The sequence below is a fragment of the Ctenopharyngodon idella genome, chromosome 3 (assembly GCF_019924925.1).
Source record: "Ctenopharyngodon idella isolate HZGC_01 chromosome 3, HZGC01, whole genome shotgun sequence".
Classification (NCBI taxonomy): Eukaryota; Metazoa; Chordata; class Actinopteri; order Cypriniformes; family Xenocyprididae; genus Ctenopharyngodon; species Ctenopharyngodon idella.
Window position 1 is genome coordinate 33177470 of NC_067222.1, and position 26036 is coordinate 33203505.

The 26036-nt window shown below is 39.2% G+C and overlaps 4 protein-coding genes across 10 annotated transcripts in view; 2 read left to right on the forward strand and 2 right to left on the reverse strand.

Annotated features, from left to right (window-relative positions):
- The first annotated feature begins 719 nt into the window (after positions 1-719).
- dctn5 (dynactin 5) lies at positions 720-2548 on the forward strand. Its single transcript, XM_051889660.1, has 6 exons — positions 720-881; positions 1156-1224; positions 1302-1420; positions 1521-1632; positions 1704-1806; positions 1976-2548. The coding sequence occupies exons 1-6, from the start codon at positions 834-836 to the stop codon at positions 2071-2073; spliced, it is 549 nt and encodes a 182-aa protein (XP_051745620.1). The 5' UTR covers positions 720-833; the 3' UTR covers positions 2074-2548.
- On the reverse strand, positions 2432-5967 carry rpusd1 (RNA pseudouridine synthase domain containing 1). The gene is made up of 7 exons (XM_051889659.1): positions 5750-5967; positions 5557-5652; positions 5215-5408; positions 4976-5099; positions 4792-4894; positions 4611-4712; positions 2432-4525 (listed from the first exon to the last, which is right to left on the reverse strand). The coding sequence occupies exons 2-7, from the start codon at positions 5596-5598 to the stop codon at positions 4155-4157; spliced, it is 936 nt and encodes a 311-aa protein (XP_051745619.1). The 5' UTR covers positions 5599-5652; positions 5750-5967; the 3' UTR covers positions 2432-4154.
- Positions 5968-6102: 135 nt separating this feature from the next.
- On the forward strand, positions 6103-7916 carry ndufab1b (NADH:ubiquinone oxidoreductase subunit AB1b). The gene is made up of 5 exons (XM_051889662.1): positions 6103-6313; positions 6973-7095; positions 7334-7421; positions 7509-7606; positions 7727-7916. Exons 1-4 carry the CDS (start codon positions 6143-6145, stop codon positions 7598-7600), a joined length of 474 nt encoding a protein of 157 aa, XP_051745622.1. The 5' UTR covers positions 6103-6142; the 3' UTR covers positions 7601-7606; positions 7727-7916.
- A 1476-nt stretch (positions 7917-9392) lies between these two features.
- LOC127510154 (trinucleotide repeat-containing gene 6A protein-like) overlaps positions 9393-26036 on the reverse strand; it is a 48679-nt gene continuing 32035 nt past the window's right edge. For 4 of the 7 annotated variants that reach the window (XM_051889653.1, XM_051889651.1, XM_051889652.1 and 1 more), the window contains 19 exons: positions 22893-25469; positions 21782-21976; positions 21492-21658; positions 21279-21356; positions 21085-21136; positions 20846-20973; positions 20009-20167; positions 19777-19908; positions 19298-19435; positions 19123-19197; positions 18597-19035; positions 17897-18034; positions 17338-17499; positions 17047-17187; positions 16635-16742; positions 16347-16556; positions 16173-16240; positions 15523-15662; positions 9393-13951 (listed from right to left, as the gene is read on the reverse strand). In XM_051889653.1, the coding sequence (XP_051745613.1) occupies positions 13576-13951; positions 15523-15662; positions 16173-16240; positions 16347-16556; positions 16635-16742; positions 17047-17187; positions 17338-17499; positions 17897-18034; positions 18597-19035; positions 19123-19197; positions 19298-19435; positions 19777-19908; positions 20009-20167; positions 20846-20973; positions 21085-21136; positions 21279-21356; positions 21492-21658; positions 21782-21976; positions 22893-25469 (5483 nt within the window). In that variant the 3' untranslated portion in view covers positions 9393-13575. The remainder of the gene's footprint in view (positions 13952-15522; positions 15663-16172; positions 16241-16346; positions 16557-16634; positions 16743-17046; positions 17188-17337; positions 17500-17896; positions 18035-18596; positions 19036-19122; positions 19198-19297; positions 19436-19776; positions 19909-20008; positions 20168-20845; positions 20974-21084; positions 21137-21278; positions 21357-21491; positions 21659-21781; positions 21977-22892; positions 25470-26036) is intronic. The other 3 variants (XM_051889656.1, XM_051889658.1, XM_051889655.1) reach the window with 3 other exon arrangements.

The window sequence follows — 26036 nt, forward strand, 5'->3', positions numbered from 1 at the left end:
TTCAGGAGGCTATTCCCAGACTCAAGACTAAACAGCAACACTGCAGAGCAGAGAATTTATTATGTGATAAACACAAACACTGAAAAAAAAAATCAGCTGGTTTATAGTGCAAGCTAAATCACTGTGCATACTAGAATTTATAACGCATCCGTTTAGATTTTATTGTAGGCTATTATTAGAGCATAGCATAGGCCTATTACACTAACTTTTGCATAATAAATGTTCCAATCATCCTGACATAGGCTAATCATTTTTGATGTACTGATAAAAGCTAATCAACTACGTGGTTTGGGATTCGAGCCCACGAGCACAGACCGCTATGGATTAATAAGGCACGTTTTAAAATAATACCACCTCCGTACTGCGGGATTCAAAAATATGAAACGATACAGCAGCGCCATCATGCGGTCTAAAAGTATTTTGCATGTAAAATAAGTAAATATATAAAACATTTTCGGAAAAACGATTATGATATTGATATGCAAACCATTTTGAAAGCATATAACGCATATACATTTATTTAAAAATATATATAAAAATAAAGTAGATCAAAGAAACTAACAACATGGCATTTGCATATTACTGGTTCGATTATTTTTTTTATAGATTATAATGCATATTAATAAATATAGCCTAATAATATAATAAATATTTAATTATCTCATTAACATTTTTGTTTATATGCAATGAAAATAATCTAAAACATTTCCATGCCATCTTGTACGATATTCTACAATCTTGGAACTAACCGGAAGCGGAAATAGCGAGGGAGCGGTTGACAGCTGCTGGACATTAGAAGGGGTTCGCCAGCAAAACAATAAAATTGTGCAGAGATGGAGCTGTGTGAAATATTATACAACAAGGCTGAATACATCGAGACGGTATGTTGCTACCGTCGATAATATTCTTCAGTTGAATCACGCGGTTGCAAATATTATATTCAGAATCAACTGACTGACTAGTTTGTCTTTGCAAACCTAATATGTTTTCTAATAAACAAAGATGATACCGCCAGCACAAAAGTGTTGGTTTGTCATAACTTACCAGTCAGTAAACGTCTATATCAATTTCACATGTTGTTTATTTAATTACTCGGATCAGCCCAGAGCTGGACCGTCATGTGATGGTGGTAACGTTCACATTTGTTCTCTCCAGGCATCAGGCAACAAAGTCAGCAGACAGTCGGTGCTTTGCGGCAGTCAAAACATCGTCCTCAATGGAAAAGTGAGCTTTTTTATCTGTTTCGTTCTGTTATTTTCACCAGCAAATGTGTTAGCTTTCTGAAATGGGCTGTTTTTTAGACTATCGTGATGAATGACTGTATCATCAGAGGAGATCTTGCTAATGTCAGAGTTGGCCGCCACTGTGTCATTAAAAGTCGTAGTGTGATCAGACCGCCGTTTAAAAAATTCAGCAAAGGGTGAGTAATGCTACGGGTTTAATGTAAAGCATCTGTATTCTCACTGATAAAATTGAATTTGTATAATTTAACTTGCTTATGTTTGTTCTGTGTACATTAGCGTGGCTTTCTTCCCCTTGCATATTGGGGACCATGTGTTCATAGAGGAGGACTGTGTTGTGAACGCTGCTCAGATTGGATCATATGTCCACATTGGCAAGAACTGTGTGATTGTAAGTATCACTCTCATCTGTATCCTGTCATTTGTTTTGTGGGTGTGACATGTGAGCATGTTTTCTTTTAGGGTCGACGCTGTGTCTTGAAGGACTGTTGTAAGATATTGGATAATACTGTCCTTCCCCCAGAGACAGTGGTTCCTCCATTTACAGTTTTCTCTGGCTGTCCAGGTCAGCACGTTCAGATATATTATGCTCTTTATTTAGAATTATTGTTTATTATTAATGTTAATTATTAATGTAGTGGGATTATTTTATTTATATTAAGCCAACAATGAATTTTAGAAGTGAATTAATATCACTTGCAAAATGTAAGCTTCTTTGTTATCCTATATTTCAGGTTTATTTTCAGGAGAGCTCCCTGAATGTACACAGGAACTGATGATCGACGTTACCAAGAGTTACTACCAGAAATTCCTCCCTCTCAGCCAGATCTAGGACTGAACTTCAGTTTGTGTCTCGCTCACTTTTTTTTCATTCTGGGACCAAAGGAACTAATATGGACTAATATTCCCCAGCCTTCCCTTGTCTAGGTCACAATTGTAATGACAAAGAAATGCCACTGTTAATTCTGTTCACACTTGTGACCACTTGCAGTAAAAATCCCCTACTGTGTTCATGGCTATGTTAACATAGAATATAAAATGTAAAAATGTGTGTTAGACGCAAACACCACATATCTCCTGCTTTTCATGTCAGTATTTTTAGATTTCTGTTAATGATTTTCATTTCATGTCACTGCTGTGCACACCACAGTCTTGTTTTCCTGGCTGGGAAAAATATCACAACACATTGATTAGCTGTTAGACTGAAGGGCCTTTATTTATTGAACAGAACAATTTCTGCAACACTAAACATGTTCTGCGTGCAAAGGCAGATTACAGATGCTAATAAATGCTTTTTTTAAGAAAAATTTTAAGACTCATTTTAAGTGATCACAGCATGTTTCGGGGGATTTTACCAAACAACACACTTCTTTAGTAAAGTGGTAAACTGGGGATCTCGATCACGTGAATTCTTGTTAAAATGACTAGATTTTGAAAACTCACTAAACAACGCAAATGTGACTGCCACTGTAGCCGTACAAACGTTATCTAATGGTGTAAGTAACAGGATGACATGCAAGAAAAATACTTTGTAGATAAAAAGAGACAAAATTAGATGTTTCAAAGCTGCAATTTTAGATTGTGAGGTAGGGATCGTTCAGTCAATTTTAAGCAATGGATTTCTACAATCATGCTTCACACAATTTAAGTACAAAATCTAAGACCACCTTTCATCCATGTATACGGTAACTTGTTACAACTTGACTGTTTGTCTAGTGGAAAAAACGGTGGGTCTTGGCCCCTTCTAGACTGCAACAAAAACCTAATTTAAAAAAAATCATAAATTACTGAAAAGCTTGATTTAAAAACACATGTTAACTAAAAACGATACAGTTAGGCATTCATACAATGAATAATAACACTTGTACACATAGCATACTTGAAAGAGGTAAAGATTAAAAAAATTAAAATTCAGTCATCATTTACTCACCATCAAGTTGTTCCAAACCTGTATGAGTTTCTTTCTTCCGCTGAACACAGAAGAAGTTATTTTGAATAATATGGGTAATTAAACAGTTGATGGGCCCCACTGACTTCCATAGTGGGGGAAAATAAAATATTATGGAAATCAATGGGGCCCATCAACTGTTTGTTTACCGAAATTCTTCAAAATAATTTCTTTTTTTTGTTTTAAACAACTTGAGGGTGAGTAAATGATGACAAAATTTTCATTTTTGGGCGAACCATCCCTTTAATGGGGATTTTAAAAAAAAAGTTCTTTCAGCTTCAAAAGTTGGGGGTCAGTAAGAATAAAAAAAAAAAAAAAAAAAATTGAGCAAGGAGACATTAAACTGAACAAAAGATGTTTATAATGTTACAAAAAGTTTTATTTCAAATAAATGCTGCTCTTTTGTACTTCCTATTCATCAGCGTATCCTTAAGCAAAATGTATCATGGTTTCCACAAAATATTAACTTTGATAATAATAAGAACTTTGTTTTAAGCACCAAATCAGCATATTATAAAGATTTCTGAAGGACTGCAGTAATGGCTGTTGAAAAAAAAACAGCTTTGCTGTCACAGGAATAAATATTTTAAAATAGATGAAAATAAAAAACAGTTAATGTAAACTGTAATAATATTTCACAATATTACTGTTTTTACTGTAATTCTGATCAGCCTTGGTGAACATAAGAGACAAAAAAACGTTAAAAGACGTTTAAAAAAAAAAAAATCTTACCGACCTCAAACTTTTGAACGCTAGTGTAGGATGACATAAGCATGGGGGGTCTCCATAATACTTTGACTCACAGTGAACTTCTTCATACACAGATCAGCCAAATGGTTTAATGCCCCTTTATGCCTTCAGTTCTTTCTGTACACTGTTCTTGAGGAGGGCTGGCCTTTTAAAGAAGAGGGTACCCTATAAGCAGCCTGCAGCGTAGCTTCAGCAGTTTACAGCGCGAGTGTTCCTCAGTCCAGATTCCATTCACATAACCACTGCTGACACTGTGCCTGTTGCTCCTCACTCTCCACTGGGCTGCTCCTCTTGTGCACTGGCTCTGGTTCTTCTTGGATCTCAGCTTGTGGCTTTGTTAAAATATTCTTCAGTAAATCCTCCAGAATGTTCACACATCTTTGTGGTGCCCATTTGAGGTCGAGGCTGGGTATAAAGGGATCTGGGGCTATGACATGGATGGGTTCATTCTCTAGTGGAATGTGGAGGAAGTAGGCGTGCAGCATCATGCGATACGGAGCATTGTCTGTGCGTAGACTGTAGGTATAGTCGCCCACTATGGGGTGACCAATGGCACTGCAGTGCACTCGGAGCTGGTGCGTCCGTCCTACAAGGTTTCTGATTCTTAGACATTTTTCAATTTGACAACATGTTTCATCTATATTTTTTATGAACTGTTGATAACACTGTACCTGTCAGAGGCTGTAGAAGCACTTTTGTGACTGGATCTCCATCATATGCTCCATACTCTAAAACAGTGAGCTCTGTTTGGCAAGGCTTGGGATTCTCACAACCTACCGCATACGATATGAAATAGATGAATGAATATGTTTCAATTAGTTAAATTTTAGTGTTTAATTTAGTGATTCTGACCTTCTGTTCCTTCAGTGCACATCATATGGGTCTTGCCCTCTGTTGTGTTCTTGCCTATCGCAAAGTCCAGGGTCATTTTCTCCTCAGCCACAACACCACGGACCTGCACAGGAAATATAAATAGACTATGTTATTAGGAAAAAAACCTTCAATATATTCACTGGATGTCTGAATGTCACAGTACCAAAGCAAGATAAGCTTTGGTAACAAGTCTGTCTTTAAAACAGCGGTACGCATGTCCTGCTGCTGCCTTGTTCAGTGCTACACACAAAGCACCACTGGTAGAGAAATCCAACTGATGGCAAAACCTGCAGAATATAAGAATGAATATATTAATGAACTACTGATAAGACATATGTGATGGCTTAAATTATTATTGGTCTCAGCTCATAGCAAAGTAATAGAAACACCAGAGAAAAAGACCTGAATCCGTAGTAGGTGTCAGGATCTGCAAGTTCTGGGAAGCGATGCTTCAGCTGACTTTGAACAGTCTGCTTCTCATACCACATTTTGCTGTCAATACGGATGTCCCAGTGTTTGTTGACAACTATATAGTTTGCACTGTGGTACAAAACACACAAGTTTTCCAGACTCGCAGGCTCCATGGTCTCTATCTCCTGCAAAGCAACACCAAGGTTATTCTGTATGGTATATCAACAAATTTTGACATTATTTGTAACATATTAAAATATTCTCTATGTAAATGTGCCACCATTTTATGTCTCTTTTAGAAAAACTATATAAAACTGACATAAAAATAAATACCTGCTTTAACTGTTGTTGTGCAGCATGCTGGTTGTGGATCATTCACTTCAAGTCATCTTGTTTATTTTGTCTCTGCGCGAATATGCAAACCTTCTCCTTTAGAGAAAACATTATATCGTACATATTTTCTTCACTAATCGTGCAAAAAATACTTGGACGTTTTTATATATCAGAGTAAAGCAAATTCATTTACTTTCATAGACGACCCTATGCGTAGCTGGCAGCCATGATTGGTTTCAAAATAAAAGTCTAATTTTTTAATATGTTACACATATACAATATTCCATAATTTAAATGGCTTTATATATATATTTATCAGTTACATATAACTTTAATAAATAATTAAAAGAGAGTTAAAAAGAGTAAATTATTGATACGTTTCTCTAATAGTAATGTATTCTTTTGACTCGAATCTTTCCAATGAATTGGATTCGTTCGCACTGTTACACCGTTCGGTTTGTGAACGAACTGTTCAAAAGAACCGATTCGCGGAAAACAGTCGCACTTGCCCTGACAGTGTGCGCAAGCGCATGTCAAACTTATGTCCAGTTTGTCGCAGTGAATTGTGGGATAGAAATTCACAGACATGGCGTCCCGTGCGCTTGCACACTGTATGCGCTCCGTCGCTCGCGCCTCTGCAAGGTTAAATCATGGCAACGTGCTAACAAGATCCGCCTGCGCGCCGCTAGCCTCAAACCAGCGCGCGCTCTCTGTCCTTTCATGCGGCCAGCGGACGAGGTGGACTGACCTAGTGCGGGTGAGCTTTCTGCAGATGGGGGATGTTTGTGTGTGGCCTACTGGTGCTGGATTACTCAGTGACCTACCTGTGTCTTTCCGAGAAAAAAAGAAAAGAAAAATGAATTATTCGTGCATGTCAGCCATACTTTCAGTTAAATTAGTGTGCATTCACAACATACATCTACTACATCAGCGTGACCTGCAAGACTTTAAACCCATGACATAATTATTTATAGTAGAAATAGCTACTAGTTAACCTAATAAAGGACAATACTGCTCTGCTAGTCTCTTTGCGTTTTTTATTCTAGCTATTATTAAAGTGGTAGTTGACGCAAAAATAAAAATTCTGTCATGTCATTCCAAACATGTAGCCACTTTTGACTGTATGGAAAAAGAGATGCAACTGAAGTAAATGGTGACCGAAGCTATCAGTCTCTAACAGCCTGTCCAACATCTTTTGTTTGCTATGGAACAAAAGGAGACAAATATGACAACATTTTTGGGTCAATTATCTTTTTAGTGCCTTCTCTTGATAGAGGGAGATTTCATTATTTGTATTGATCATTGTGTGCTATAAATATTTGGTCTCTGTGACAAAACACTTGATAAGTTTCTCATTTATAAGTGATTTTAAAGCCGCTGCTAAACGAATAAATGTATATGTTTGCATGTCCCTAGATTTCAGACCCGTCTGTTCATCTGTGTCGGCATTACGGTGATCTTCCACCCCTCACTTTAGAGAACATCAAAGACCGTGTTATGTACGTCCTTAAACTGTATGATAAGATCAATCCAGATAAGGTGAGAGTCACTTACTGAACTGTACAGTTGCATGGGTCAAATACTGAAATTTGAAGGAGATTTATGTGCAATTCACCTGTAAATTGCATACCTGCCTAACACATTTTAATACATTTCATTGTTTTTTCTGTGTGGATATACAGATTTTTTTCCTTACTGTTGCTTGGTTTACATTTGAGATATTATACATATTCCTAACATCAATCTCTGATATGATTGACTTTTTTTTCTCCTCAAGCTTCAAACATCGTCTCATTTCATGAAAGACCTGGGGCTGGACAGCTTGGACCAGGTGGAGATTATAATGGCTATGGAAGATGAGTTCGGTTAGTAGAGGGTTGTTTCTGTAGCATTAAAGCATTTGACAACTGTCATATTTTTTAAACATTTAATTCTAAATTCAAATTCCACAGGATTTGAGATCCCAGATGCAGAGGCGGAGAAGCTTATGACTCCTGAGGAGATCGTACAGTACATTGCAGATAAAAAAGATGTGTGTGAATAGAGGCAAGTCCTGTCTTATGAGCTACAATACCTAGATTGTAGGTAACCTGTGCATGCTTGATGAGTTTGGTAATGGTAATTTTCATATCCTAAAGTCTCATGTTTCTTTCCTCTTTTTTGCAGGTAGGATTGACTCTGTATTAAACAATATGGATGTGGATCAGCTGTATCCACTCTGTGTCCAGTTTCTATCATACTGTTTTCTGTCTCTTGGATATGGAGTCAACTGCCTTGTCATGTGTATCATTGTATTTAATGAAAATGTCACTAAACTCTTGGGAACTTGAGCTGAAAATAAAGCCAAGACTAAAGTGTAATTCTTTGGTTTGTCATGCCACAAGTGAAACCTCACTGGTCCCTCTAGTGGAAGGGAAGTAAAACTGCTACTTAATTTACAAGGTCAGTGCCACTTTGTGAATGTCATTGCAGATTCTGCTTTTTTTCCATCAAAACACTGCATCCTTCACCAGTTTAAAATGCATAGATGTCTGTAAGATGTTTCAAAATGTGTGGCGTGTTTAACACTTCTTTGAGCAGACTGAGGCAGATAGGTGAGTGTTTAGGAAACTGCAAAGTGCCACACTTTCTGACCAGCAAGTTTCCTTGACTGTTCCATCTGCTTATGATTACTGGATTTAAAAAAAAAAAAAAAAAAAATATTCAGGTTGATTCACTAAAGAAAAATTTAGACTGATTTGTGGTCCAGTTTGGTTCTCATTCTACTGTAGAATAATAAAAAAAACTTGTTCAGGCCTAGAAAACTTTTCCATGACTCGTGAAGCCCTCAAACCTGTTTGAAAAGTATTTTTTTTTTGGAGATTTATTTGGTGCCGCTAACGGCACAGAAATTATACTGCACCGTTAAAGGTGTATTAGACCATTTAACATTTTACTGGCTGGTAGAAAACTGGTTTTGGATTTCATGACATCTGCATGTGGCATAATGCAAAAGTTTTCAGTTACAATGGAATTATAAAAAGTACCATATTTGCAAGTGTTACCTATGATTTAGTACTGCAGCAGTACTAAAGTGATCAACATGAAAGCCCACCTTTATGTAAAATAAAACTACTTTTTCAAGGCCACTGTTTGACTGGAGTTTTTGTCATGTAAACATACATTTTAAGCCTCTAAAAGCAGTTTTTTTTGTGTGTGTGTAGACCCATATAATAACTACTCAGTACACCAGTGGGCAAGACACACACGGTAATCAAAATGAGCTCTAATAAACCAGTGTTATTTTAGTATCATTGAGATACTATAGTTTAATTTTAAACTTCTTAATGCTGTTTATCATTTTTACTAATTCCTCTAAAAAATAAAAAAAAAGTCTACAGAATTTTAAGTTATTTTAGAACATCAGTTTAATAAGTTAAATTTGTTAACATGAACTAACCATGAGCAATACATTTGTTACTGTAGCTATTTTTTAATCTTTGTTAACATTAGTTAACAAAAATACAGCAGTTCATTGTTACTTAACAGTGCACTAACTAATATGAACAAATACAACTATTTTAATAATGTATTAGTACATTTTGAAATTGAAATTAAAGAGATTAATAAATGCGGTAGAAGTGCAGTTCATTATTAGTTCATGTTTAATAAACCTTATTATAAAGTGTTACCATGTTTTGTAACAAGGCCCTTGGCAACTATTCAGTAACTACGTATTTGCACAGGTCTAATGCCAAAATGTGACAAAACATTTGATAGAGACATATGACTTTAGAGTGTTTTCCAATTGCATCTGTAGGAAAAGTATATTAAAGAAAAAAACATTGCACACCACGTCACTGTTAGGCTTTATTGCGGGTTGTACCCAAGTTATACAGCTTTGTATTCCGATATCAAGATCAGGACTTTACAAACAGTTATTATCAGTCTACAAGTACAGCCAACAAAAGACCTAAAACTACTCTATTACCTCTACCTCGTTACATATGCACTTAAGGGTACTAAAATCGAAAACCAAGCAACAAAGAAAAAAAAAAAAAGAAAAAAAAAAAAAAAAGAAAAAACAGCATTACAGAAAACATTCATCACTACACATTTGAGTATCTACCATGTATTACTAGACTAAACCTTGTGTCAATTGTTACCAATACAAATAAGGATTGTCCTTCAAAAAGTGCAGTTCCCCAAGTTAAAATTCTAAGATGACCCCAGGAAGACGCTGAAAAGAACTTCCTGCTCATTTAAGTTATCTTATTGATGTTTATTTCTATTAATTTTCAAACAGTCTACCAAAGCAGTGTGCATATAGGTTACATGTGAGCAAACTATTTCTGGACAGACCACTAGAAGAATTTGCTATTCCACAGCCCATTCAGTGAGGAGCGCTGTGAAAAAGGAAATGTTAATGCAACCCTCCATTTGCTACAACTGGCCAATTTTTGAGACAAAAGTAAAAGAAAATTTCAATCATGGCACATTACAGGAATCGTATTTTTAAATCCGACCACTACCGCGATCAGGATTTCATTAAGCAAAGACACAGACATGGAAGCCTCACCCTACACTGCATAGACTCTCTTAGAATTTCCCCATGGTGGAAGTTTTGATTTCAACTCTCGTTCGTCCGTTTCTTGTGCTGGTTTTACTAAAGCTTTTTGGGTTTATAATGACATGACAGCAATACTCACAGTTTAAGTCAATTGCCTTAGCACATTGTTCAACAGTAGGAACCATTTAAAAGACATGGGTATATTTGCTCACAGGATAAATCAGAAAAGAATGACATTTTCAGTACAAAAGTAGAATGTCAGGCCAAGTCACTTTTGTTTCCTCTACGTTCAACCTGGCTATAAAAATGGGGATTGTACATTGCTCATGAATATCCTCAAAACATCCATTTTGCAAGTGACATTTGAAGCATATACATTGTCCAGCTTTTACAAAACAAATCCCTTTCCTCCCCCTACTCGATAATTTGGCATGACAGTGAATTATCAAAATGTCTCAGCATGACAGTTCTGTCTAACACCAAACAGCTGCACATACATAAAACAAAATTAAGAGGAAAGGGGTGGGGTGGGGATGAAACCAAAGCAATAAAATAAAATGAATAATATAAGTGGAAATAAACTGGGTGCCAATGGCTTTTCCCTACGCTTTCAAAGTTCACTTCAGAAAAGCAAAGCCACGAAGAATAGGGAAACTAGCACGTTTGCCATGACAGCAGGAAAGAACCCATTCAGAACCATTGGTAAAGCTCAGCGCCGCACTTCCAGAAAGGACTAACGCTATCCTGGACGCATACGAACATGTAACTAAAGCACAAAAGATTGAGCAATCCACATCGAGGGAGTAAACAAAGTCACGGCAATCCGATCGGTGATACCTGCAGTTATACGCCCCCATACAAGAGGAGAATACTTGGGCTCCTGATGCGCAGGAATGGAGTGGACCACTCAAACACGCAGGCACAAACGCACGCTTAAAGAGTCTAGCCAATGTACACAAAGAATAAAAGACAAACAAAAGGCCCGTCCAGTCTCCAAAGCTACACTCTGCCTCCAGAACACAAATACAGTACAAGCTTTTCTAGTTCATTATGTACACCAAGTGCAATTCCAAAAACTCATTTTCGGCTTTCGTTATGTAGTTTCTCTCCAATGTTCCACTTAAAATTAGTCAAGACAAACAAAATGAGATAAGCCAGGTCTGGAATTAAGTAAACAAATCCTTTGATTGAAGAATATTTGGTAAAGCAGTTACTTAAAATGGTTCAATACTGGCACGCAACCATAAAGTGAGGCTAATACTCAGGGTTTTGTACGATGAGTCATTAAATATGTTTAAGTTAACACACCACACAAGTTCTACTTCTCAAATAAAACAAACTGGAGGAAAAAAAAAAAAAAAAAAAAACCAACAACAACAGCTTAAACAAATATTAAGGTCCATGGCTTAGCCTAATGCTGACATCTTTCTCTCCCTCTCGCTCTTGAAGCGTCTCATAAATTGTGCACCTAAAATATAGTACAATAAAAGGTAAATAGTCTGTAAATCTATGCACATTATTTAAACTACCAGCAACAGATTACATTCACCTCTAATCCAGCCTTCCTTGGCCACAAGTACAGAGGCAAGCCATTTTCAATGACAAACCAGCTTTGAGGAAGGGGGAAAAGGGGGGAAAAAGGGGGGAAGAAAAAACAAACAAACAAAAAATTTAAATGAAATAAAATGGTAATGAGCAGCCAAAAACATTGATTTATTAATATTGTAAGGAACTTCAGATTAACACAACCAAACTGTACACATTACAATCATTTTCTATTTGTAAACAGTTAAAAGCCACTTGACTTGTTGCATCTTCGGACACAATTTGAATCAAGGCAATGAAATGTGGACGACTTTTGCACTGTTAAAATAACCAAACAATTTTTCTTTAACACCAGCTCTGGCGATGAGGAAAATATATATATATTTATATATATATATATATATAAATCAAACAATGTATATGCAAATTGCTGAAACATATAAAACATTACTTCAGACAAAGAAAAAGCGATTCTGTAGGCCGAGTCATTGGCCACAGTATGCATAGTTACAGATTTCTGCTTTTTCTTATGACATTTGACAGTTACTTCGACAGTCACAAAGCGAAAAACATTGAGCCACTCAGTGGGAAAAAGGGAAGGACTAGATAGTGATTCAGCAAACCATATCCACTCATTAATAAAAAGACAGCATATTCGAAAAGCAGTATGTAGAATGTCTCCAGCTTAAAGCAGTTATTTGGCAGAGAAAAACTTACAGAGCTATAAGTAGTTTCAGTGCTAAAAGTTGGATTTTCCTACAAGGAGTTTCTATGGGGGAAAACTGGCTATATTTCCTGAGAACCATGCTGGTTATTTAGCAGACAAGAGGAATAGATAAAATAACCAATGACATGGCCAAACACTGATCAGTATTCCCAGAGATAGAAAGCTTCGTCTTCATCCTCAAGATTTTTTTCTTTTTTTTTTTTTGTTTAGTTGATTTTTAAATTTTTTTTTTTGTTTTTGTATTTTATAATTTTTATATGAGTTTTTAAAAAATTCTTTATGCATTTTTTTTTGTAATTTTTCCATTTAAAATAAAAGGAAGAATGACCATACTTTCCCCCTCAAAAAGTTTTGTAAACAAGAGGGCACAATGTGATGCCTCCAAAACAAAATTGAAAGCCTATTTTGAAAGTGCTGTTCCCCCTGGCTTGCAGGTCGGGTTTGCAAGTCACAGCTGTGGCTACAGTTTTTTACACTGCAGAGCTAAATTCTTTAGTTTTAAAACAAAATTGGTGCAATACTTATTTCTGTAATATAATCAAATAATCCTAAGTCAGCATCTATATCTTGATCTCGAACTCCACAATACCACAATAAGGTAGGCGTACATCAAGGCATAGTAGAGCGCACACTTTAAGAACATCCTTGAGTAAACAACTACACTGGAACTGTCGGCTCCCTCCATATTGCAGATTATACTGAGAAAAACCACATTCAGTGCAAAGTTAAAAAAGCTCAAACTCCAACATTGTCAGCAAACAAAATGCAAATAATAAAAACAAAACGAAAAGAATTGGAATTCAAATAAACATGATGAATAAACAGATGAGCTCAACTGAAGCTTTTTCTGTATGAAGAGCACTACCTGGAAGTGTAAATACATCCTTTCACATTATAGAATTGGCCTGCATGATTCAAGTATTCAAACTGATATGTTTTGGGCTAAAACAAAGTGGACATATGTGCAGAAAAAAACGTAACTTGTTTCCACAGGGTGACCCCGCATTGTTTTTTTTTTTTTTCGTTTTGTAAGTGAAGAAAGTCTAACTAGTGCCATTTGATTTTTTTATACATAATATATATATATGGTCATATGATTATGATTAACTATTTCCACATTGAGGTCACGGGTTTGTAAGTTTTTTTTTTTTTTTTTTGTCGTCGTTTTTTGTTTTTAAGTTAGAAGGTGAAAGATGCACTACATGGACTCCCCACCTCCTGTCAGATGGTCAACAGGAAGGAAGGAGCTGATGGGGGAGGGACTGTTGATTCTCCCCCCCTCACCACCACTGGGGTTGCCCCACAGGCTCGTGGAGTAATTGGGAACGCCCCAGAGAGACGAGCCGTGCAGGTCTCCGCTGCCGGCTCCTGACAGCCCGCTGCCGTTCCAGTGATTTGGATCAGTGCGGTTTGGGAAGGGGTGAGAACCCTCGATGGATCCGATCCGATTCTGAGAAGAGCCCAGCGTCTGCCAGCTGGGAGAGGCAGTCATTGACTGACCTTGTGCAAAGAAACGATTAATTTCCTCTTCACTAGCAAACTCTGCAAGAATAGTAGTGTTCCCTAAAACACACCTGAGGAGGAAGAGGAAGAGCAGAGACTTCATCAGTATAGTGCCTCACACTTATACAAGTCTGTGTGAACTCCAGCATGGGGTTCTGGGAATCTGGAAACCGCTTTGCATAGAGGTTGCCACATTATTACGACTTTTCAACTGAATAAGAAAACAGGCTAATAAACTTCAATTTAACAAGCAACAACAGTAATGGAGAAAAGCATTGTGCATGTGTCCAGTCAGGAACCTTAATGTAATCACTTAGAATACTATAATATATTCTTAATTTAAAACTTCATTTAAAATTTATGGTTTCTGCTCAGAATTTATTTCAGCACATGACTGAACAATACCATGCATTTCACCCTATGGTGCAGTAGTTCTGAATCAGGGGGCTAGGGCAAACTTTCAAGAGGGGCTTTCGCACTGAATAGTTCTAGGAACTAGCCACTAGGATAGTTCCCAGAGAACTAATTTCTCCCCCGGGCCATGTTCCTGACTGCATTCGCACCGGGAATAGGAACTGTGAAGCAGCCGACAGCGGCGTCTTTAAGCGCGGCATTTACAAATGCTAAAAACTGGTGGATGGAAGAAGCCGTGATCAGAGCTGTGTTTGTTGTGTGTCGTGGGTTTCGTGATAACCGAGATGTAATGTGAATGCATAATTTACGCGACTGAAAGAGGAAAAAGTGGGGCTAAGAGATGAAATCTCCTATGAGATGGAGAGAATAACAACCCTGCAGACAACAGGGAAATGCAGTTATCGCTGTTTTCCATGTTCATGAAGTAAATATGTTTGCACTGCTTTTTAAAAATGCTTTAACAATGTTTAACATGCGTTTGACCAGTCAACGTACACTCATGTCACTGATAGTTCCTATAGTGCTGGTTTAGACCCTACTCTGAAATAGGAGCTAATATAGATGCCCCAAAAGGAGTTCCTTAGAACTAAAATCGTTCCTAGTTCCAGCAGTGCAAACACGGCAAAATCCGGGTACTTCAGCCAATAGTTCTAGGAACTATGAAAAGGTTCCTCTGGTACGAAAGCCCCAAAGGGGGCCTCAAGAATAAAAAATATATTTTAATAAATTTAAGTTGTCTTGGTAGTGTCATGTAACTTGATGTGCCATTGGCAATTTTATAATGAATATACATTTTTCTATGTATAAATAGAAAAAACTATAAAATAGTTCATCAAGTTAAAAATCTTCTCTTTAATCTGTCTTGAAGTCAAAAAGGTTCAGAACCACTGCAATACTGAACTGCATAAGCTGATTTCTTAAATGAAAGAAAAATATTTTAAAGACAAAATGTCATTTAATTTGATACAGGAATCAAAATAGTAACCATGCACCACAAGAAGAAAACATGAACTTGCAGTCTTAAGCTGTACATTTTCTGAAAATTCTAAATTTTTACAATTACAAACCAATCAATACTTTTGATCAATCTAGTTATTCCAGGCAGAAGTGGCAAAGTTACTTATAGTTGAATGAAATGCACTCACCTCCTCTTACACAGCTCAGTAATTATTAGCAATTATACTATAATTTCTGTTCTTTACCTGCATTGAAAAAAAGATGGACTTACATGTGCAGTGACTTCTGGGCTTTTGCCGCCTCCTCCTTAGAGCTATAGCAGACAACAGCGTTGCCATGGGGAAGGTTCAGATGGAATGTGATCAGTGGACCGTGCTGCATGCACAGAGTTCGCAAGGTGGAGCCATCAATCTGTGAAACGTGTTACACAAGAAATGATTTTGCTGTGGCGTTATACATCATATCTAGATTTCTAGAATTGCCTTTAATAACATTAATTACAAAAGGGTTAATAAGAGTTGGCAATTGAGAATTATTACAAACCTGATCATAATGAAATCATATTTACACGAGCAGGGGGAGGGCTACGTTTACATCCAAATGATGATTAAATTCAACAAAATGCAACTCATACCCTAATATGTAGCTAGAAACTGCTTAAATTGCATGGATTCGGTCAGACATACAGAATAAATAGTGTTTGTGTGCCTGACAGATATTAGTTTTTCTTCTAAACTTTTAAAAAGTGTAAATGATCTGTATTAGCGATTGATGATTTTTCATAAAACCCTAAACTGCAAAATACAGAGCTGATGAATAGTTTTATAATGCATTTTCAATGTGCTTTGCACTGCAAAATCATGAGTGCTAAAACCAACAATGTGAATGAGTTCATGCAGTCTAAATCATTAAACTTCTTACCTGAGGTGTAAGGTTTTTGAGAACAAGCCAATTAGTTCTCCCTGAGCTGCTGTCACCCCAGCTGGAACCTGTGAACAACGATCATTTAAAGTTTCTCTCATTTCTTTAAACTCTACAGTACTGACACTGTTAACAGAGTCTCTATAGGTGAAAGAGAATATAACTGTGACTAACCAGAGTTGAATCTGGAGTCAGAGCTACCCCAGCCTGCCAGTCTCAGAGAGCTGTTGTCCCATGATGAGGGCTGTTTCTGGCCAGTCAGGCCAGGTGGAGGGCGGGACGGAGCAGAGATACCTTTCGAGGGGAGAGGAACCTTCCACAGCTCGTGAGCCAAAGAGGTGTTGGTGACTGTACCAGGAGACCATTTGGAGTCACTGTTTCTGGCTGCAGGGAAGAAAAAGTTAATTGAACGTATTTGAAACATAGGCCTGTGTGGCTCGGCCTAAATGGATGCACACCAACCTGAAGTGCTTTGTGCTGTACTGCTGAGGGAACTATTGTGGTTGGAGGCACGAATGGATGTCCAGGCACTATTTGAAGGCAGCGTGGTGTTAAGTGATGAGGATGGCCCTGGAAGAACAGAAAAATGTAATATTTAATTATTGAAATCACTAATACATACAATTCAGCAAATTACAGTCCCATTCAATTGTTTTTTAATGGTTTTTGAGCAAATTCTCTTACACCAAGGCTGAATTTATTTGATCAGATTTCAGTAAAATCTGAAATATTGTGAAATATCAATTTAATCTAACTAGTCTATTTTAATATATTTCAAGTTTAAGCATTTACTGTTACTTTGGATCAATTTAATGGTAATTTAATTAATTTAACGGTACTTTATAAGGAAATAGCTGGTTATCAAATCACTTACCATTGTTTCTGTCCCTGAGGTGATCAACATCCCGGACTGTATTAATGGAGAGATTATTAATCACACTGCCAGGAGTGACAAATGGGTCAGTTTCAGGATCAATGTTTGGATATCCTTTCCAGGGCTCACCAGGACGGAACTCTGACAAATAAACATAACATGGTGAGCTAATTCATGCCACAATGGCACAGAGCCATGCTCAACCAACTGAGCTTCTCTGTAATATTATATTTCAATGAAAGATTTGATTGGAACATGTAAAGCATTTATGAAGTGTGAATGGATCTGAACCTGGTGGCCAGTTGACATTGGTGGAACCATGAGGTGATTTGGCACGGCTGGGCCAGCCATCTCCCACAGAGCCAGGAGGACTAATGGGAGTGTTACTGGCATTCATGAAGTCATATGGACCAAAGGGCGAGTCTTCAAGCCTCAGGCCAGATGTTATAGCACCTATAGTAAAATCATATCCATCAGACTTCTCGCTCACATTTTTTGTTGAGATTAGGGCTGCACAACTGAAGAAAAATTATCACTGTTTATTATTTTCCTTGATAATGCAATTGTTATTCTTGAACAGAACAAAATATTTTTTGTGTAGGTCAACTGCATGACATTATCTACCAATTCAACACTCCATTAATGTAGTCAAACCAACCCTGCTTTAATGGTCAGATTCACACTCTTATTAGCAATAAAATAATATTCAAATAGAACAACATTTAAATGGAATGCACTAATGGACACTTCTCACAATTAATCACACTGTCATAATTTTTTTAGATATATATATATTAGCTGTGCAGCTATGACTGATTACAAAAAAGGAATATCAAATGGGGAAACCCACCAGATTTGCTGGGGTTTTGATCAAGTGGCGAGTTAACGGAAATATCCATGGCAGTCCACTTCTTCAGACGGGACTGTGGCTCCTTAAAACCAACACTACCAATGTCGAGGTTGCTTACATTCAAGTTTGAGTTCAAACCTAGAGGAATACAACAAAAGAAATTAAAAAAAGAGAAAAAGAAAATGCACATCCTGACAGAAAATTAAGTTAACATTTCTGGTATCAAGGAATTAACAGCAGCAGCAGCAATTTAAATGCACTCAGAATTTTTTTTCCTCAAAGCTTTGATAAATCATAGTTTTGAAAAAAGTTTAAATTCTAATCATTTATTTTGGAAATGGCGTCGTAACTCAACACTTTGGCTTTTGTGTGACACTGTTCACACCACTATGGCAGTGGCATTGGTGCAGACACTGACTGGCCAACGCAAACAACAAAAAATTACAGAGTGCACAAAAACTGTGGGAGAACATAATGAGGGCAACAAGCACATTCAAAGAAAAACAACCTTATCGTCAAGCGGCAGAAATTATAAGTAGAAGCACCATACGTATGCCAGCCAAACATTGGATTTCCAATCAAATAATAAGGGTCTAAAATCAAAAGGTTTTGCAACACAGCATTGTTTTCCTTTTCCCTCTAATATAAACTGCAAGAAGAAATTTTGCTGGGGACAACAAAATAGATAGACTGTATTCACCTCTTGCTGGCAGAGAGCTGCTGTCAGGACAGAAGTTCTTTCCTACCCGAGGGTTGATGGGAGAGCCTGGCACCATGTGGCCATTGCTCAGAGGTGGGGCTAGGAGGCTATGACTTTGACTAATGCCAGCTGGCTGATAGCCTGACATGTCAGAGGCAAACATTGTGTTGGGCTTGGCAGCTTGGTGCAACATAGAGTCAGTCTGGCCTATATTAAGATGGGGAGGACACCCACCTAAAGGGAAATTACTGAACGAGCTCAAGGAACTTTGTTCTTTCTGCAGGTCAGAGGCATTGGGGGGCATGAAGTTCTCCATATAGGACTTGAGGCTGGGTTGGTGCAGTGAGGGTGGCTGAGGGGAAGTCTGCTGCTTCATCAGGGAGGGATCGAGATGGCGAGGAGGCTGGATCATCTGCTGGGATGGACCCAAACCACGACCCTACACATCATCACAAATAGAGAATGATGTCAAACAAGCCAAGAAACAAAGAAACGAACACATAAGTTGGTCCAAGAGATCACAAACCTGCTGTTCCTGTTGCTGGCGGCTGTTAACAGGCATGGCCCTCTGGTTTTGCGCTTTTTGCTGCAAAAGGAGACGCTGGGACCGGGGGGGGGGGGAAAGACATAAGTATCGCTGGGAATGTGGAAACTTATCAGTTAAATATCTTCTAGGCTGTTACTTGCAGTGAGATCAATACCTGTAACTGATTAATCTGAGAAAGCTGAGACAGTTGGTTGAGCTGAGACAGCTGGTTCAGCATAGCCACCTGCTGTGGGCCAAACAGAGGGTTCAGACCTCCATTATTGGGAGAGTACTTCAACAGGGGTGGAGGAACCTGCAAAAAAAAAAAAAAAAAAAAATTGTACACATTCGTTATGAATTTCATGAAAAATGTATAGATACAAATGAACAAGCATTTTAATGTTTTATATATCTGGTTTACAAAAAAAATAAAAAAAATTGTCTTTTGCATTTCAAAATTGCAAATTTCTCAGAAAAATCACAATTAGATTTTTCCCTCAATTCGTACAGCCCTACTTTGAAGAGTTAATGTAGTCATTTCCAGGTGTGGAATTACACTGGATATTTCCTGATATTTCTGGACTGTGGGAACCTTGTATACCACACAGCTTAATCTCAAAGAGAGCTGAGCTTTAGAAACCCAAGTGGCGTTACCTGAGAGGGAAGTAGTGGAGGAGGCACTTGGTTGCGTAGACTGGGCTGAGCGGAGTTCATAGATTGTGCTGGAGGCTGCTGGGCGTTCCGGCCTTGTGCTGCTGCATTACCGACACTGTACATGTTTACATTCTGTGAAGAAACACAAACACCCCACAAGTAAATAATGAGCATCCGGCAGTCCGGTGCAGTCACAGCTTCAGCACACAGGGAGCAGCATGCACTAACTCACCTGCCTAACAGAGGCAGAGTTTGGATGGTGAGGCCCTGGCAAGTTACACTGGTTTGGCTGTGCATTATTTGTAGGAGAAAAGCTGAGATTCTGCATGGAAGTGATCTGTGAGCTTTGGAATTCCTCTGCTACAGAGCTATCATATACAGGCAGTGAAAGCTGCAGCACAATCACAGGCCAAGCAGAGAGAGAAGCAGGACGCAGAGCACAACAGCAGTGAGGCATTCGTCAAAGACCAGAAGGAACACCAGGTCAGAGAAAGACACATTAACAGCCACAGAAAAGGAGACAGAAAGGCTATGTTAGCATCCTCTTTGGCATGTTTTAGGAATTGGATATTTTTCATTTAGTTAGGGAAGCAATGGGAAAATTGGGATAAGAAGAAAGAGACTACAACTCCTGGAAGACTTGATGTTAAATGCCCCATGAAATTGACTAGGCATTTCCTTGTGAAACAGGAAGTTTGGGCTGGGACATACCAAATGTCTTGTCCCTTTTTTTAAATAGCCTTCGGCCACATCACAGCTATAAATCTATATATATATATATATATATATATATATTATATATATATGGCCCAGAGCACAAAAGTCAGTATATTTTGGCCTGTTTTCCTGGAATACAATTTTAAATATGTATATCTGTTAAGATATTACTTTAGAAGATATTACTATTAGAAGATAAATGCCATAAAACATTGATTTTGACATCATAGGGTCTTTAAGTTGCATTTCTTTCCCATAGAGGGTGCTAAAGAAACCAACAAGCAAAAGTAACAATCACTGTGTTCAAAGTGAAGGCTCCGTTACTGCTACAGGAGACTAGGAAATAACTGACCTTATCCATATAGGGATTACGGTCTATGGGAGCGTCTTTGTGAATCTGGTGACGTGAAGCAGGATTTTTTCCGTAGTCTCCCATATTAAGAACATGCTTGTCAACATCAATGCGCTTGTCTGTCATTCCTGCAGAATATGAGAGGAAATTATAGATTGTACAAAATCATACTAGTAATCATGGACTGTGACAAACATTGCTCAATATCAGCACTGGAAGAACATGTGAATCTGACCTACCTCCAGACATATCCATCTTATTGCTCTTCAGGGAATCTTCAGCAGAATCCCTCTATAAAAAGACATGGAAGAGTAAGCATGCTAACTAATAACTTTGTTTCACAAAGGATTTACAGTCACCTAATATTTAGCATAAACAGGTTTCACATTCAGAAAAACCTCAGAATTGTAACAATCAGACTATTAGTACTTACAGGGTACATGTTGTTGAACTGTTTCACAAACTGATTTATCCATGGAGAATCATCTTGCTTGTTGGGTCCTTTGTTTAGCTAAGGAAGAAAAGGGTAAGCATAAATAAGCAAGCAAAATGTACAAGTAATTTTGTCACTTTAAGTCCTTGCAGTAAATTCAGTGAATGATTCTTTAAGTAGTTCTGCCAGGCTAAATCAGGTCTGAATTATTACCTTTGGAGGCATCTTCTTGTAGGACCAGTTTCCAGTTTGGTTCATTTCCTGTGATGGATTGTTGTTCCACATGCCTATCTCTACTTCCTCTTCCTCCCCCCCCCAGTTGGATTGCCCTGCCATAGACATCTCCTCTCCACACCAGGTGTCTTGCATAGGTTTGGATCCTAAAAAAAACAACAAAAAAAACAATATTAAATTTTTTTTTCTCCCTGACATTTACATTGGGAAAAAAAAAACAAACAAACATTGGGTTTAAAATAAATCAAACAAAGTTCTTTGTGACACACCAGACTTGTGTTGTGACTGCTGTCCTACAGCAGCATTGCCCCAGCTATTGCCTCCTGACTCTTCCCAGCTGGAACCTGTATCAACAGGCTGTCCCCAAGCAGCCGTGCCATTGTCCACAGTGACAGGTGGAGCAGCATGATCAACCCAGGTAGAGGACTCAATTTTTTGTGGCCCACCATATGTCTCCCCCCACCCTGTGAGCAGAGAGCAAAAAACAAAAAAACAAAAGTATGATCAAAGACCAGCACACAAATTTTTGTTCTGAACATATGGTGAAGGCAACATATGAAAGGTGTAGTACTATTTTTTTGTAAAAAAATTAAATCGTCAGAGCAAACAAGAATCAGAAGTGTGATGCATTAGCTACAAGGCAAATAACTATGCACCTCATTTGCATCAAAACAAAATATTTAAACATACTTGAAACAAGGCAAGGTTATAGTTTTAAAACTGAAATCTATAAACAAGGACAATGCAATTAATGTTTTACAAATAAACTTTAAAGTGGCACTGGACTGCACTTGCAAACTTTCCAATGGCCCAAATCCGACCCTTGCATAAACATGCTTATGTAAGCTTTGTTTACTCTGAAGTCCTTCTAAAGGATCAGCTTACATTTAACCACTAAGGTTTTTGCACTTTCACCATCCAGCATATGCCCTGAATACTTCCTTCAAAAATAGCCCTGTTCATGTGTGCCCTCCTGCTCAAGTTGCTGCCATATGACTGCACCATCGGTCAGAATGTAACCCAAGCCTATTTTTCCCTGAGCACAGCTCATCTACTGCCAATTTCAAATAAATTGGGAACACTATTTGAACATATACTTTTGCAGCTTTTTCATTCATTTTGCGTTATTTGCTAAATGAGAAATGTATTTCTACAATGTATATAAATTTCAATGTACTGCATGAATACATTTATATATAGGCATGCACACAAACACTTGCACTTAAGTTCAGAGCTTCTCAGTGCAGGAGGTATTAGAGGAAAGGGGTGGGAGGAAAAAGCTCATCCAGAAAAATTCCAAAGGGATGACTGCATGACTAAAGATAAATATAATGGGTGAGTAATAATTGCCAAGGCACTGCCAAAAAGGAAGACACCCACCTGAGCTGCAGTTCTTTTCCTTTGGAGCCATGGAGCTTTGGGCCTGTGGGGGCTGAGAAACAGCCATGCCATCCTGCTCTCCAGCAGTGTTCTTGTTCCACATATTTACGTTGCTGTTATACTTGTTGGGATCTCCCCATGCTGAAGTACCATCATCAATCTCCATTCTGCGCCTGATGGATTCAGGGGATGGCTCTTCCCATCCAGTGGATGATTCTTCTTTGGAGGCAGCAGGCATCGGGCCCCCCAGCCATCCTGTAGGCTTGTTCTGACTAGGGGCTCCAGTCTGAGAGGTGTTCCCACTCCTGAACGTTCCCATGCTGGAATCTTGGGACTTGCCCCATTCTGAAGAGTTGTTCGGTTTTGTGTTGTCGCCCCAAGCAGGGTTGGAGTGGCTTGGTTTGATTGGCTCGCCCCAGGTTTGGTTTTGATTGTTGGTCTTCAGTGGCTCTCCCCATCCTGTGGTTGGACCACTCTGGTCAGAAGTGTTGGTGCCCCCATTGCCTCCCCAGGTGTTGCTTGTCCCACAGCGCACAGGCTCGCTCCAGCGATCTGATCCAGAGCGGTCACTGTCGCTGTCCCAGCCACCTGAACTAGACTTCTGGGGCTCTCCCCAATGGTTTCCTTTTGGGCCTTCTCCGCCCCATCCCTCTCCAGCAGAGGGGCCGCCCCATCCTTGCTTTGCCTTCGGTGCATTATTCCAAGAGGACTTCTCATCCTTGGTGCTATTCCATGAGGAAATGCCTTTGTTCATTGTAACAGAAGGGGCATCCTCCCATCCACTTTGCACAACTGGGCCTTTGGTTTCTCCCCAGCCAGTTGAAGGTTTCGGTTCAGTCCACCCAGACACTGAAGAATCGCTACTTTTGTTGGTGCTGGGTCCATCTCCCCACCCACCTGAGTTAGATGCCTGAGGGGGAGCACTGCCCCAGCCTGTTTGTCCATTTCCTGTCTTTTTATCTGAGCTTGAAACATCCCAGGCAGTGTTCTGGCGGACTGGAGTTTGTCCCCACCCTGTGTTGGACAGCACCCTAGGGTCCACATCAATTCTAGAGAGAGCTGCACTGATCATACCCTGCTGATTACCCCTCCTTCGGTTGCCACCACGCTGTCCGTCCCTCTCACTGCGACCTCCCGAGCTCTCTCCGCTACCTTCACTGCCTGTAGACTTGTTCCATGTGCTGCCTTGTGACGCTTGAACGGAGCTCCCTATACCAAGAGCATCATCCTCCAAAGACTTCCATCCATTAGTTCCCTTCCTGCTTCCATTCGTGCTATCATTGGAATGCTGACTGCTGTTGGGCAAAGTGTTCCACTCCCCGCCGTTTGAGGCCTTAGTGCCAGTGTTTGAAGAGGATGAGGAAGAGGAAGAAGAGGAGGAGGAGGCACTCCCCCAGGGGCGAGGGATCCCAGCTGGGCCCACACCATTACCTGCTCCCCAAGACATACTTTGTGAGGTAGCGGGCGCTGAGTCCCAACCTCCTCCACGACCGCCTATCCCGTTATTATTATTATTCTTTAAAGCAGCACTCACAGAGGAGCCGTTGGCTCCAGACTGCATTAGAGTTGCATTCACAGTGTCGCCCACAGCTTGGCCTTTAGGGATGGAACATTTGTCTCCAGAGTAATTAGTGCTGGACGGAACGCTCCATGCTGTACCAAAAGACCCGCTGTTAATTCCCTCACTGTTGCCGTGTTGAGAAATGGAAGTGCCATTAGAGACTGGAGAAATAGGGAGCTGAGGGGAGCCCCCTTTACTCATAGGCCAAGCTCGGTGCCCTGGGGGCTGTTCATTCATCTGCATTGAACCTGTAGAGTTTGGTAAACTAGAGGTCATCGTGTTAGTAGTGTTATTTGGTCCATTAAATTCAGTGTTAAGGTTTTGAGGCTGCCCACTTGGAACCTTGTTTGTACCATTGACTTCAGCTTCGGACATATTTTCCTGCAGGCATCCCCAGGACATCTTAGAGTTGATACTCTGCATGCTGGGTGTTTGACCTATGGTGCTTTGTTGAGTGTTGGTGCCACCATTTCCGTTCCCCACCGGCCCGTGGGGATTGGGCCCAGTGTTCTGAAGAACGGGCCAGGCACCATGGTTGGCATTTGGGTTCAAAGTGCTTGGATTTATACCTACATTGGTTGAGGAACCTTGGGTACCCCATGCATTAATTTTGCCATGGCTGCTTTCTGTCAGCTTGCCACTGGGGCCATCCCCGGAGCCTTGACATGTGCTTAGCATTGAGCCATTGGATACACCCCAAGGCCCCTTAACACTCCCATTACCCACATTATTGCTGCCATTTGCAACCATGAAATGAGAACCTTGTCTATTGCCATTGTTGTCACCACCAGTGCTTCCAGGCGCCATCATACTGAGATTTTTTTCTGACCCAGAGCTGGAGGCAGAGTCAGCATCCATACATTCTGAGGCTAACTCTGGGTCACTACCAGTGATGGAGGGCCAGGTTCCCTTATCTACAATGACTTTTCCCCAGTTGCTGTTCGAGTCGCTGCAAGGTGAGCCAGAGCTCCACGATGAACTTTCATACTGAGGTTCCAGACCAGCGTGTTCCAAACCTGTGAACACAAAATAAAAAAGGTCAAATCATTTCCATCATTCATTGTTGGGACAATTTAGACATTCAGCAAGACATTTAGGCCGTGTCTCCACCAAAGCGTTTTTAGCCAGCTGAAAATGCTTTGCTGAAAATGCCTAGCTGTGGACGCTTGAGCGCTTCGGCAGTACAGCGTTTTTCAGTTGAGACGTTTTGCTTGCTATGATACGGAATATACACGGAAACGTTAAGCTACTACTATCTCATTTCACAGATAGTTTGTTTCTGTTCTGTTTTTATATAAAAATGTCGATACAATGTAAAGTATTTGCTCTGGCTCTCGTTTTAAATTATTTTGTTGATTTTTTTTATCAACGCCTCATTACGCTCTTGCCTTTTTAAAAACATGCCGCTCCCATTGAAAACAACTGGAAAAATACGCTAGCCTCGGAAACAACGCTTTCGTGCACACACAGCCTTACACATTCAGCACATTCAGTTCCACTGACTCATACAATGAAATATCCTTATTCTTAATCCACCCAGTATAAATAAAATAACCTAAAACAAGCCAATGGCTGTATATAAA

Excerpts from the sequence above, each read along its gene's own strand:
- dctn5 (XM_051889660.1), top strand. The coding sequence starts at position 834 with ATGGAGCTGTGTGAAATATTATACAACAAGGCTGAATACATCGAGACG. Across the intron at positions 882-1,155 it reads AGGCTGAATACATCGAGACG|GCATCAGGCAACAAAGTCAG; the intron begins GTATGTTGCTAC and ends TGTTCTCTCCAG. Across the intron at positions 1,633-1,703 it reads TTGGCAAGAACTGTGTGATT|GGTCGACGCTGTGTCTTGAA; the intron begins GTAAGTATCACT and ends GTTTTCTTTTAG.
- ndufab1b (XM_051889662.1), top strand. The coding sequence starts at position 6,143 with ATGGCGTCCCGTGCGCTTGCACACTGTATGCGCTCCGTCGCTCGCGCC. Across the intron at positions 6,314-6,972 it reads GGTGGACTGACCTAGTGCGG|ATTTCAGACCCGTCTGTTCA; the intron begins GTGAGCTTTCTG and ends GCATGTCCCTAG. Across the intron at positions 7,096-7,333 it reads ATAAGATCAATCCAGATAAG|CTTCAAACATCGTCTCATTT; the intron begins GTGAGAGTCACT and ends TTTCTCCTCAAG.
- rpusd1 (XM_051889659.1), bottom strand. The coding sequence starts at position 5,598 with ATGATCCACAACCAGCATGCTGCACAACAACAGTTAAAGCAG. Across the intron at positions 5,409-5,556 it reads CACAACAACAGTTAAAGCAG|GAGATAGAGACCATGGAGCC; the intron begins GTATTTATTTTT and ends GTTGCTTTGCAG. Across the intron at positions 4,526-4,610 it reads GCTTCTACAGCCTCTGACAG|GACGGACGCACCAGCTCCGA; the intron begins GTACAGTGTTAT and ends GAAACCTTGTAG.